Consider the following 13,135-nt stretch of genomic DNA (forward strand, 5'->3'; position numbering starts at 1 on the left):
ATGCTGTATGAAATAAAGTGAAAAATTGCCAACAAGGACCTTGACCTCCCAATGACAGCATCAATAGGAACTGCCTATGGAAAAGTTACACGTTTACAAGGTGTCAGCACCTTACTACTTATATGCATTATGGTTGCTCAAAGTTCTTATTTAATTTAAGAGTAATACTTACCAAGAGATTTTCACCAGCAGTTCCTCGATAGTTAAAAACCACACACCTTAAAAGAAAAAGAGCACTGTTTACCAGGATTGTTGATTGTCTTTAGATCTGAAGAGTTCCATGCATTTCGAAGCTGCTTCAATTTATAAGTGTGGATTTGTCAATGAATCAACTCAGGAATGTGTATTTTACATACAGACAGACATACATCGAGTTCTGAGCTCACTACCCAGCCTCAAGGTGCTCGTGAAGTTTCAGCAGCTGAGCTAGAGTGCACAGGTTCATTTGGGAACAGTTAAGAAAAAGAGGAGGGGGCTGAGTGGTTGAGCCTGAGAGTAGCCAGCCACCTGACTGCTGCCCTTGAGACTGTGAACTACGTTTGAATGCTGAAACCAAAACGTATCATAGGCACTTGCTGAGAACTGATGTCTTATTAAAATCATCATAATACTTTGCATAAGAAATACCTTGTGAAGGAGGGACAGCAAACCCTTGCCACCACCAAGGGGACAGGGGAGGGGAAACTGAGCAGTGGATGCTGAAAAGATCTCTTTTTGGCAGGGGGAGGGGAGGGTGGTAGGATGCATGACACATCATCTGAGGCCAATTCCTTCTGTCCTTTCAGCAGCAAACATGCAGTCCCTTTCATGCAGAAACTCTCAGGGGAGGGTGGTTGGAGAAAACGAACTTGGAGGATATGTACTAGAGGGCACACATTCTCCAAGACCTATTCTCTCCCTACCCACCTTTATGACCAAGGCTGAAGGGAAGCAAGCCTGTCTTTTTGTTTTAATTTTATTTATTTTAATAGTAAATTAAATTACATGTAAATTCAATAAATGCTATATAGGTATACCCTAAACTATATTTGTAAGTACTGGTACAGATCCAAAGTACTATATTAACAATATCTATAAATTTTATATCAACTGAAATTAAATAAAACAATTTATGATTTATTTAGGAACTCCTAGCCCTGGCTGATAGGTTGTATTGCTTTCTCCCGCCAGGGTTTCAGGCACCAGGGCAAGATTACACATGGTTCTTAGACCCAACAGTGTGCTGGCTTGGGAGAGGAAGGCTTTCTTTTTAAAAATAACCTGGTCTAAAATGAAAATTCAGCTCTATGTAACAACATAGGATTGGATTCAGCCAGCTTTTTCATTCAATTTCATCTAATTACCCTCCTTACTACCACCCCTGTCCCATGTAGCTTTTATCCATGCAGTTCCCATGATCTCCAATATAATTTTCTGGTGGTCAAAGGAGACACCCTCCTCCCTGTTTCACCAGCAGAATGCTAGCTAGATCCAACCCATATAGTGCCCTCTTAAACACAGATATAGCCTTCCAAGCCCATTGACTTTAATGGACTTAGAAAGGTGTAACTTTCTGTTTAGAAGGGCACAGATTATCTCTTAAAACTGACCATATGAAGTTATGAAAAGCTGCTTTTCTTTGAACTTGCACCTAATATTATCTGCTGACTACAATTCTGCTGAGTGCTATAATTATAAGTATTTATGACTTTACTACCAGTCAAAGAACATGGTCCTTCTATCTCATACAGAATAATGCTTTGATTGGAAACTACTACCAGCCCCGATTTACTTTTTTAATTAAGGCAGGTCAGAAAGTTATAAAACACAGAAAGGGAAAATTAAAATAGAAGGGAACACTAGAATAAGAAGCACCTTTTAGTGTTGATTTCAGCCAATATCTGCAACAATATTAAGTTAAAAAATTTAAGAAACAGTGTATCTCTACCCAACTTGTATAATGGCTCTATTCAATTTTAAATGAACATTTTTATCGATATAACCATAGAGTTGCTTTGTAGCAGTTGCAGCTGTGAGAGCCACTTCAATGGAGACCGCTCCCAGAGAGACTACTATTAGATACCTATGAGTTATATCTTCCTGATTGTTTCTAAAGGGCGTGGCTGGAAGTGTTTTGTTCATCACAGTGGCCAGTATGCCTTGGTCTTCTGCAAGGTTCTGTCGTTTTTCAAATGCTGTTCTTCCAGAGTTCTGGGATAGAGTTGAAAATGCGGTATATATATGAATGACACACTACTCCTTTCTTTGCATATGACATGAGTTGGGTAGTGGATATTCTCAGCTATTGTCTGACTGTCATAATAGGATAGATGAGAGCCAATAAACTCAATCCATAGGACTGAGGTGTTATTGGACAGTACTGGTACTGATTTTGGAACTGTTTGACTCTTGATGGGATGGATTCTGTAAAGGAACACTTTCACAGATGAGGATGCTTGATTGAAGTTTATGGGTAATACTTCTATCCTGATACAGTTGATTCACCCTCCGTAATGTTTTCTTGGAAAGTGTGATCTGGCCACAATGATTTATGTTCTAATCACCTAAAAGTTTGATTAATGTAATGTGCTCTATGCGGGAACACCTTTGAGGACTGTCCAGAAGTTTCAGCTAGCCCAGAACACAGCAGCAAGATTGCTAGTGGGGGTGGACTACAGCAGCACATCACTCCACTGTTGAAAGAACTTCACTAACTGTCAGTATGCTTCTGGTCCCAATTCAAGGTGCAGGTTTTGACCTATAAAACCTCATATAGCCTAGAACTTGGGTACTTAAAGGGCCATCTCCCCCAGCATAGGCCTGTCTAGGCACCAATATCATTTCAGGCTCTCTCATTTGTGGGTCCCCTCACTGTACCCACTACTTCCTATAGGGTGTTGGTGGCCATGGCGAATAGGGCCTTTTCAGTGGCTACCCATTAGCTTTGGAATGCCACCTCCCTCCTTGCATCTGGTGCCATCATGATGTGTCTTGCAGAACTAGATTAACAGTGCACTCCTAAGCAGAGTATCCTTCAACACCCACTGAAAACAACAAGCTTAGAAGGGTATGATAAATATTGGGCGGGGGGGGGGGGGGAATTCTGTTTCAGCTTGCTTTTAATTGTTTTATCTTTGGTCTTGGTTTCTCTCCATTTTGTTTTCTGCTGTTGTTTTTAATTGGTTTCAAGCTTCCGCGACAGGTTTTGGTTTTAAGTACTCTTAATTGACTGCTGTGGGATCTATTAATTATTGGAGTTTTAGTTAATGCTCCCCTGTTTATTGTTGGTTTGGACATTTGTGATGTCTTAGGGTTAGATGGGGGTATAGTTTTATGAGGTATAGTTGTATGAGATTTTTATTCTGTGAACTGCTTTGGGCACTTTGGTAGAGAGGCAATATAGGAATACATGAATAAGTGGGTGGTGGGAAGTCAAGGAAATTAATAAGAAAGAAAGTATCTTCTCTCCTGGACCACTCCCTTCACTCTCCAGGAGTTTCTCATTTATAAAACTGAATTCAAGCTGTTCTAATGAAGGTATTAGCAAATGAAACAGATTATACCTGTAGCCCAGTTCTTTGCTTTGCTGAATCATATGAAGAATGTAGGATTCCCTGCTTGATCCTGTGAGGCCAGGCAACAGCAGGATAGTAGGTCGAGTGCTGGAATCTGGGTAACACATGCTGTCATTATTATCAAACCAATCCAGGGAAATCTGTCCTCCATCTGTTGCTTTAATAAGTTCACTGGAAAACAACAACATTAATAAGCTTTGCAAAAAAAAGGAAAGGAGCCCACAATGATCACTTCTCTTTATTCATAAAGTGGATGCCCCACACGCAGACATAATGGATGGGAAAATGTGGCAAGCAGCGAGGTTAGTAGTGGTGATAAATTCTACCTAACACTATCCTCATTCCGCCTCCAAATACTGGCAGCCAAGAACAGTCAGTAGGTATGAAGGGAAGGGGGGGACTTGGAGGATGGGATCCCGCCAGCCCAATTCCATTCCCACCTACCAGAAGGATGGATGAATGAATTGTCCTTGGAGAACACGTGCCTCAGGTGCACACCCTCAGTCCCAACTCCTCCCTCCCCATCAGAAAACCTGATGAAATGTGTATGCTTAAGCCTGCCCAACTGGAGCATAGCAACAGCTGTCATAACAGCTGTTCCTGAAGCAAGGTTGAGGGATCTGAGAATATGAAGCCCACGGGCTTGCAATCCTATTGACCCTATGGCAGCAGCAAAGGAGCTGCAACAGCTGCTCCTAGAGATAGCTCCAGGGAGCTATTCTACAAATCATATACACAGGGAGAAGAGAGCTCCTCCTTACATTTCACTTAGTGGATCAGGAACACAGGCCATAAATTAGATGCCTTTTCAAAATTGCCACTGTGGGCAGATGTTTTACCCACACTACATTGCCTTCTATGGAATGTGGATTCAAATATGCCTCCCTGTGCAGACTGGAATGTGCCTTGGGTATTCTGCTGAAAGCAGTATAGTGCCAATAGGCAGGATCTCTACTCAGTTGCATGCATTTGGATCTGTTTTCACTTTATGTATTTAATTAATTGTAAACAAATGTCCACACTTGTTAATATCAATAATAATGTGCCGTCAAGTCATCTCGGACCTATGGTGACCCTATGAATGAAAGACCTCCAAAACGTTCTCTCTCTAACAGACCTACTCAGATCCTGCAAACTGGAGGACGTGACTTCTTTTATTGAGTCAAGCCATCCTGTTTTAGGTCTTCCTCTTTTCCTGCTGCCTTCCACTTTTCCTAGCATTATTGACTTTTCCAGAGAATCTTGTCTTCTCATGATGTGACCAAAGTACGATAGCTTTAGTATTATCATTTTAGCTTCTAAGGAGAATTCGGGCTTGATTTGATCTAGTACCCACTTATTTGTCTTTTTGGTTGTCCATGGTATATGCAAAACTCTCCTCCAGCACCACATTTCAAATGAATCAATTTTTTTCCTGTCAGCTTTCTTTACCGTCCAACATTCACAGCCATATATGGCAATGGGGAATAGCATAGTTTGGATTATCTTGATCTTGGTTCCCAGAGAGACATCTTTATCTTTAAGGATCTTATCTAGCTCCCTCACAGCTACTCTTCCAAGTCTCAACCTTCCTCTGATTTCTTCCTCTGTTGGTTGATGATTGAGCCAAGGAATAGAAAATCTTGAACTTCAGTTTCCTCATTGTCAACTTTAAAATTGAGTAATTATTCGGTAGTCATTACTTTTGTCTTCTTGATGTTCAGTTGTAATCCTGCTTTGGTGCTTTCCCCTTTAACCTTCATCAGTAGTCGTTTCAAGTCTTCACTATTTTCTGCTAGTAATGTGGTGTCATCTGATGATGGACGGCTGGCCCGACTCTGCCCCACATGTCTTGGAGCATGCCTTCAAAGCTGTGACTGGATGGTTGAAGCAGAGTCGGTTGAAATTAAATCCCACAAAGATGGAGGTCCTGCATGTGGGTCTGGAGGCCATGGGCACGGGACTCCCGCTCCCCGCTCTTGATGGAGCGCTACTTGCGCCGGTTTTGAGAGTTAGGAGCCTGGGGGTGATCCTGGAAGCCTCCCTGACTATGGAGGCACAGGTCGCAGCGGTTGCCTGGTCTTCATTTTTCTGTCTAAGCAGCTTGTCTTCTACCTATCAAACCATGACTTAACTGCAGTGATCCGGAGCAACGGTCACCTCTAGATTAGACTACTGCAACTCGCTCTATGCAGGGCTTCCCCTGGGCCTGATCCGGAGGCTACAGCTGGTCCAAAATGCAGCTGCACGAGTAATGGCAAGGGTCCCAATTAGGGAACATATAACATCTATACTACGTCAGCTGCACTGGTTACCAGTTGAGTACCGGGTCCGGTTCAAGGTTCTGGTGTTGACCTATAAAGCCCTATGCAGACTGGGCCCAGCATATCTGCAGGACTGCCTTTCCCCATATGTACCCCAGAGGATGCTTCGTTCAACAAATAAACAACTGTTGGTGGTCCCTGGCCCAAGGGAGGCCTGCCTGGCCTCGACCAGAGCCAGGGCCTTTTCGGTTCTGGCACCGACATGGTGGAACTCTCTGTTTGAGGAAACCAGGGCTCGGAGGGGTTTATTATCTTTCCGCCGGGCCTGTAAGACAGAGATGTTCTGCTAGGCATATGGTGGAGGCTAGGTTGGGTTCCCACTGGCCACACTAAAGATCTGTCCACCATCCTACATATGAGCCAGGGCTTGAAAAGCAGTATTTTATCATTGTCATTTGAAGAGAAGCTGTATTGTATAAAGTTGTTTTAATGTTATTTGTATACTGTTTTATCTGTTTTTAACTGTTTTTATGTAATTTGAAATGTTGTACTCTGCCCTGAGCCCGCCTGGTGGGGAGGACAGACTAAAAACCTAATATAATAAATAAATAAATAATACATAAATAAAATCTGCATATCTCAAATTGTTAATGTTCCTCCCACCAATTTTCACTCCACCTTCTTCTAGATCTAATCTAGATTTCCTTATGATGTACTCTGCATAGAGGTTGAACAGGTAGGGAGATAATATGCATCCTTGTCTGACACCCTTGCCAATTGGAAACCATTCTGTTTCCCCATATTCTGTCCTGACAGTAGCCTCTTGTCCAGAGTACAGATTGCGCATCAAAACAATCAGATGTTGTGGAACCCCCATTTCTTTTAAGACTTTTACAAGACTATAATTTACAAGATGTTATCAGTGGCATCTAATTTGAAATATTAAAAATGCAGATACAAAGCAGATTTCTTTAAAGCCAATATTATTATGTCAGGTGCACTTTCTTTTATGTATCTTATGCAGCTCTGGCATATTTAAGTTGCAAGCAACTTGCTATAGTTCAAGAAATCAATCAAAATATAACCTATTAAGTCAATCTTATAAAATATAAGTGGACTACAGTCTTAGCAGTACACTGTGAACAGACATGTGACTAACATATGAGGGAAATATCTGGAATACACCTCCAGCTGCTTGAACATACTATCACTGCAATCCTAAGAAAAGTTACTCCAGTCTAAGCCCACTGAAATCAATGGGCTTAGACTGGAGTACCTACTACTTAGGATTGCACTGTAAGAGACAAACAACTGTTCCATTCCTTCCTTCCATTTACTTTTCCACTAGCATGCTGAATTTGATTGAATGCATCAAGCTTCACTATGTTATGAAAGATGAATGTAGGTGCTTCGGCAAATAACAGCTTGTTCCTCCCCACAACCCAGCAGTAATTCTAAATGAGTTATGTCCTAGCTTGTCCCAACTGGAGTTTAATTGTAGCTTGTTATGATGTCTGAATATCACCTTAGTGTAAGTGAAAAACTTTCTGGACAAGGATATAAACTGGTTTTGTGTGCAATCTCACATTAGCTTTTGCTAATCCTTCTATTTTAACAATCATATTTTCAAAAAGTGTATTGTTATTGATGAATGAGTCTTGTAACATACAGCTGATGAAAATCTACTCTACCTGAGTTAAATGTACTTATAGTTGTGGGCATTAATAATATACTACATAATAATAGAATATACAAATATTATACAAAGCATCCATTTTGGATGCATTTTGATTGACTGAAAATTCTTTGAGATAGGAATCTTTAGAGAATATTCTGTTTTAAAATGTGTAATATTCTATATTCTGGAATTCTATCATCTGTTATTTTTCTTGTTTCAGAGCTCAGTGAAAGATTTATACTGCCATTCTAAGCCAAGTTACACACTTCTAAGTCCATTGAAGTCAATGGGCTTAGATGAGTGTAACTTTGTTTAGAATGGCTCTGTATGGGAGCAATCCTAAGGTCTACTCAGAACCAAACTGAGTTCAATAGGACTTAATCCCATGTCACTGTGCATAGGATTGCAAGCATTGATATGTGCTTTCAGCTGAGCTCCTAATGACTGCAAAAGTGCCCCAAAGGGCAGCAGCTACACTTTTTTATTTTTTATTTATTTATGTCATTTATAGTCCACCTTTCTTACTGAGACTCAAGGCAGATTACACAGCGTGAGATTAGTACAGTCAGTATCGAGGACATTTCCAAGAATTAGCAAGAATCCAATACCAAGTTGAACAAATGCTGAAACGGAACATAAAGTGATCCATGCAATGGTCACCTCCAAGTTGGACTACTGTAACTCGCTCTACGCAGGGCTGCCCATGGGCTTGATCCGGAGACTTCAACGGGCCCAGAATGCTGCTGCGCGTGTCCTAACTGGAGCTTTGTGTAGGACACACATTACGCCTATGTTGCAGCAGCTTCACTGGCTCCCAGTAGAATTCCGGATCCAGTTCAAGGTGTTGGTTCTGACCTATAAAGCCCTAAACAAACTGGGACCAGCATACCTAAGGGACCGTCTCTCCCCATATGTGCTCCAGAGAATGCTTCGTTCAACCGGAATACATCTACTGGTGGTCCCTGGCCCTAGGGAGGCTCAGCCAGCCTCTACCAGGGCCAGGGCGTTTTCGGTCCTGGCCCCAACCTGGTGGAACTTTCTGTCTGAGGACACTTGGGCCTGCCAGGATCTTGTATCATTTAGGCGGGCCTGTAAGACAGAGATGTTCCACCAGGCATATGGTGGAGGCTAATTTTAGTCCATTATTGCTAAGCCTTCCACCAGTCTTCGTCTATGAGGGTTATGGAGAGTCCACTGCTGGCTGTCCCAAAAAGGGGTACAGTATCCTATCTGTCTGCTACTACCTCTCCTTTTTGTATGCTGACGGGCAGGAGTGCAGGACTGCCCTGTCTTGGAATGGTTTTATTGATTGCTGTTTTTATGCTGTGATTATTGTTTTTATGTTGTATTTTAATCAATGTTGTGCGTCACCCTGAGCCTGCTTGTGGGGAGGGTGGGTCAAAAATATAATAAATAAATAAATTCTAGGACTGACATTAGACAACATGAAGCACAGGTAGCACATGGTAGCACATATTTAAAGCAACAGATAGTACATAAGGCAACATAGTGGTGAAGTCTATTGTCCCTAACTCATTAGCGAAGCATCTGAGACCCCCTCCCTACAATACAGTCCTCCTACTGGAGTAAAAAGCCTTTTTGAGTAATTTGGTTTTTCATCATTTGCTGAACCCAGAAGAGTGGGGGCTCTCCTGGAACTAATATACCAATAGCATTTAGGAGCATGGCACATTTCTACACACATGAGCACTATGTCATACAGGCCATTCAATCAACTGGAGTCATATAGCATCACTGAAATAACCATGTAGAACTACTCTTCTAAAATATATTATTGCTATACACAGAATTAACATTCATGGACTATCTGCAGGAGAGTGATTCTGTAGCAGGCACTTACTTTCTGTATTGCACATATGGCCGAGATGTGATTAAAGGACGCAGGAGAGTCTGCACACGACCCTCCCAGCACCACACAGTGGGATAGTAGGTTTCTGTCACTACAGGGCAATGGTCTTGTAGAAAATGGTGGAAGCTCTTACTGCAGGTCACCAGCTCAGGTTTCTAGAAAGACAGATGAGCATTGACTCTAAAAGAACAAGATACTTTTATTTTCAGTATAAGTTTCTTATTAAAACAGTAAAACAAAGAGCATTACAAGAAACAAGTTTTGACTGCTATAGGAACAATACATATATATGTCTACTGTATTCCTGAGGTAAACAGAAGTGGTCCTACCATTAAGTAAAGCTATACAGCTTCCTCGGGTAGCATGCTTTAGTTGCCATTAAAGGTACCACAGCAAGAGACAGACATCTGCAGACTCCCCTAAAATAGTGCCATTATGCCAGACCTGTTCATTTCAGTGAGGTTTATACAAGAGCATTTCCTTATACATTGTGCTCATTTTAAAAAAGCGAATTAAGGGGAGATCTGTGAGAAATCATGGTGGAAGAGACATCCCATCCCCCTGCCCTCTCTTCTTCTCCTGTTCCCCTCCCCTCCACTGCTTCTTTCATTCTTGGGGGCCAGGTTTCAGACAGGGAGCATGTGGGACATGCAGCAAAAACCGTATCCTGTGCATTCTGTGTTCCTAACTTCTGCCAATGCTGTTGCAGGAGCAGGGGTGGATTGAAGGAAAAGCACCAGACCAGCTAGGTGGGAGGCCAAGAAACGTGGGGTCTGCGGGAAGTGTATCTTCTTCCTCATTGTTCCTGCTGCCATCTTCCCGCCTTGCTACTAAAGCATGTCTATGTATGAGAGTCTCCCTCACTTCCCTGTCTGTTTTTCCTTTTCTCCCTCTATAGCCTTTTGTTCAGCTGCTGGTGGTGCTTGCTTCAGCACTGCTTATAGGGGGTGCTAGACAATCCTCACAATAGCAACTAAGATCAAATTATGTTGCAACAGCTTTTTTTTTCTTTAGCTCTGAAGGCCCTCTTACCTTCTTTTTTGTTTTTGGATTTTTCAGCAAATTGGAGCTTTCTCCAGGTTTGTTGGGGGGAAAAACTTTCTCTGTTTCTGGCCCTGTTCTGTGGAGGTTTTGCTTTGCATTTTAGATATTTTGATGGGTAAGTCAGAAGTGCCATTTAAGTACTATTCATTTAGACATCAAAATGCCTTCAGAAAGCCCCGGAGGCAAGCAGTTGCTATATACTCAAAGTATATAATATGTATATTATGTATATAGCCACCTTGAGCTATAAGGAAAGGTAGAGTATAAACGTTTTGTTAAATAAACTGCATCATGTTCTGGACTGGATTAACTCTGCATAGGATTGTATTTGTTTTGAAGTAACTTCCTATTCAAACGTGTGCACCGGATGACTTCTAAAAACCATTGCCTGAACATGAAATGCTATACATTTAGGCCCTTACTATTCAATCCTAAGGTTTCCTGAAGTAGCAAATAAATACTTAGGTCAGACATGGCACACCAAATGCTGCACTGAGACATCACTGTGAAACATAATGTTAGCGCTAGAGAGACAATATTATAGTATTCAGATGGGAGCCACTCTGAGAAATTATTCCAACTGGTGTCATTTTTTTAAAAAATTAGGCACAAGGCTGTGCACCTCACTGAATTAGTATCCAATGTATGGGGAAGACTTTCCCTTTACTTTTTTTTCAGGACAGTTATTTTAATTATGACTGATGGTGTGCTGTAACCAATGAAGAGTCCATTTATAAACAAGATTCAGGTTGGAAGACTTCGCATGAGAATCATATAACTCAAACAGAGAAGACAGTTGCAAAGTCTGTAGAAGAGAATAAGCTTTAGCGCAGGAACTTGTCTCCAGCACTTTTCTTCATGTGTAAATCCAGTCCACTGTAATCCACAAGAAGAACATAGAAAATTGTCTTTAGATGCATGAGCCTGAAATATGTATCAATGGCTGAAGACTGGATTTTTTTTAAAGTTGTATTTTGCTGTTCTGGTCTGATATCCCGTATACTTAGAATAAATGAGAAATTTTCTGTACACTGAAACAAATAAATCAAAAGGACAGCATCACTGACAAGGAGTCAATCAGCAACCTAGTTACAATGATTTTGATTTAATGCAACAAAATCACCTACAGTTCATCAGGCCTTCTTTCTCCACACTTTTTCGGCTATTCCTATATAGCTTAGTAATCTCTACCTTGACTGGCAGCAACTCTGCGGAGCCTCAAGCAACAAAAGGTCCTTCCCTGTCCTGCTACCTGAGACCTTTCAACTGGAGGTATTAGGGACTGAACCTAGGCATTTCTGCACGTCATCTGTTAACCCCAACTACCCTAGCTTCACCTTATATGCTCTTCCACTGTCACTCAATTCTCTTCTAATTCAGCCCACTACTCACTCTAAACTGCCTGCCCTAATATCTACAGTCATTTCTGTATTCTACACTGCACTCGGCACATTTATTGGCAACATATAAAATATTAACAATAGTATTGGTAGCAGTGATATAATGCTTGATATGTTAGTCCCAAAAAACAAGGAACAGAGTCCAAAATGACAGAGAGCGGTATGTACTAGTCTAGCAGCAAGATTTTGAGGCATATGTAATTACTGCTGCTAGAAAGGCACCTAGAAGTCCCAAGCCCTGCGGGAACATCTTGTGCAACCCATAAGCTTGCTAACGTTCTCCCCTTGCTCCCAAATAATACTGCAATGAGATTTGGTATCTGGAAGGGGATACTATCTTATTCTCAAGTCAAATTGTTTAAAAAGACAGAGGGTCTCAAATCCACGCCGTTTCCTTATTTTAGATTACTTCCCATCCCGCCTCCCCTCCCCGCCGCTGGTCATCGGCGCATCTGCAATATCTGCTGAGCAAACTCCGATGACTGAACAGGAAGTGGAAAGTCCAACTTGCCATTTGCTCAATTAGAGAAAGGCTCTGCAACCCCTCCCCCGCCCCGCAGCGAATTCCAGGGGTCTGCTGAGATTTGCAGGCGCCTAGTAACACCAGCCGAGGACAATGGGCTGGCGGGTTCAAAAACGAGCCTAGCCGGACCCCGGGTTGGCTTTTCCCGCCTCCAAGCTCGACTGGTCCGGGGGTGGGGTGGGGGTGGGCGTGGGTTGCAGCCGGTCCAAGAAGCGAAGGGCCCCTACCTTGGCAATGCTGCTGAGATAGTAACAGGCATAAGCGACGCCGAAGCACAGCACCAGGGACCAGCCTACGCCGGAACCCCACAGCCCCTCCGGCACCTGTCTCGCCAGACACAAGGACAGCTCCCGGCTCAGCTCTTGCAGGTTCATCTCCAGAGGGTCCCGGGTGGGCCACGGCCCGCAGCTCACTTTACAGGGCGGGAGGGGGGGGGGGAGAGACGCCCGGTGCGGCCGCTGAACGAGAGGAGCCGCTTCCCACTCGTTTCCGAGCCACCGACTGCGCGGCACGCCGTTCTCTCCTCTCCCTTGCCGCGGTTCAGCCACTGCGCGTCCTTCTGCTTGCTCCGCCCTTGTCCCTCCTCTCGCGGGGAAGGAGATTCAGGCTGGAGCCACGCTGACAGAGAGCCCCCGGAGAGTTCCCGAATGGCCCCTGCGGAACACGAATTGGACGCGAAGGGAAACTAAGGACAATTGGTTGCGTCTACACAGAGAGCTTTAGGGAGCTTCCCAAAATTGTTAAGGGGAGGATTTAGATATGGCATTTGATATGCTCACAGCGGCTCAAGGAGGTACTTGTGTATTGGTAGGAACCCAGTATT

At 42.9% G+C, this 13,135-nt stretch overlaps 1 protein-coding gene across 1 annotated transcript in view; it reads right to left on the reverse strand.

Moving 5' to 3' along the window:
* Nucleotides 1–13,091, reverse strand: part of ABHD3 (abhydrolase domain containing 3, phospholipase) — a 39,906-nt gene extending 26,815 nt beyond the window's left edge. The window contains exons 1-4 of the mRNA XM_054984598.1: nucleotides 12,540–13,091; nucleotides 9,337–9,500; nucleotides 3,543–3,725; nucleotides 173–218 (exon numbers count right to left, since the gene is read on the reverse strand). Of these exons, the coding sequence (XP_054840573.1) occupies nucleotides 173–218; nucleotides 3,543–3,725; nucleotides 9,337–9,500; nucleotides 12,540–12,686 (540 nt within the window). The 5' untranslated portion in view covers nucleotides 12,687–13,091. The remainder of the gene's footprint in view (nucleotides 1–172; nucleotides 219–3,542; nucleotides 3,726–9,336; nucleotides 9,501–12,539) is intronic.
* Between the last annotated feature and the right edge of the window lie 44 nt (nucleotides 13,092–13,135).

The sequence above is a fragment of the Eublepharis macularius genome, chromosome 7, assembly GCF_028583425.1.
Source record: "Eublepharis macularius isolate TG4126 chromosome 7, MPM_Emac_v1.0, whole genome shotgun sequence".
Taxonomy (NCBI): Eukaryota; Metazoa; Chordata; class Lepidosauria; order Squamata; family Eublepharidae; genus Eublepharis; species Eublepharis macularius.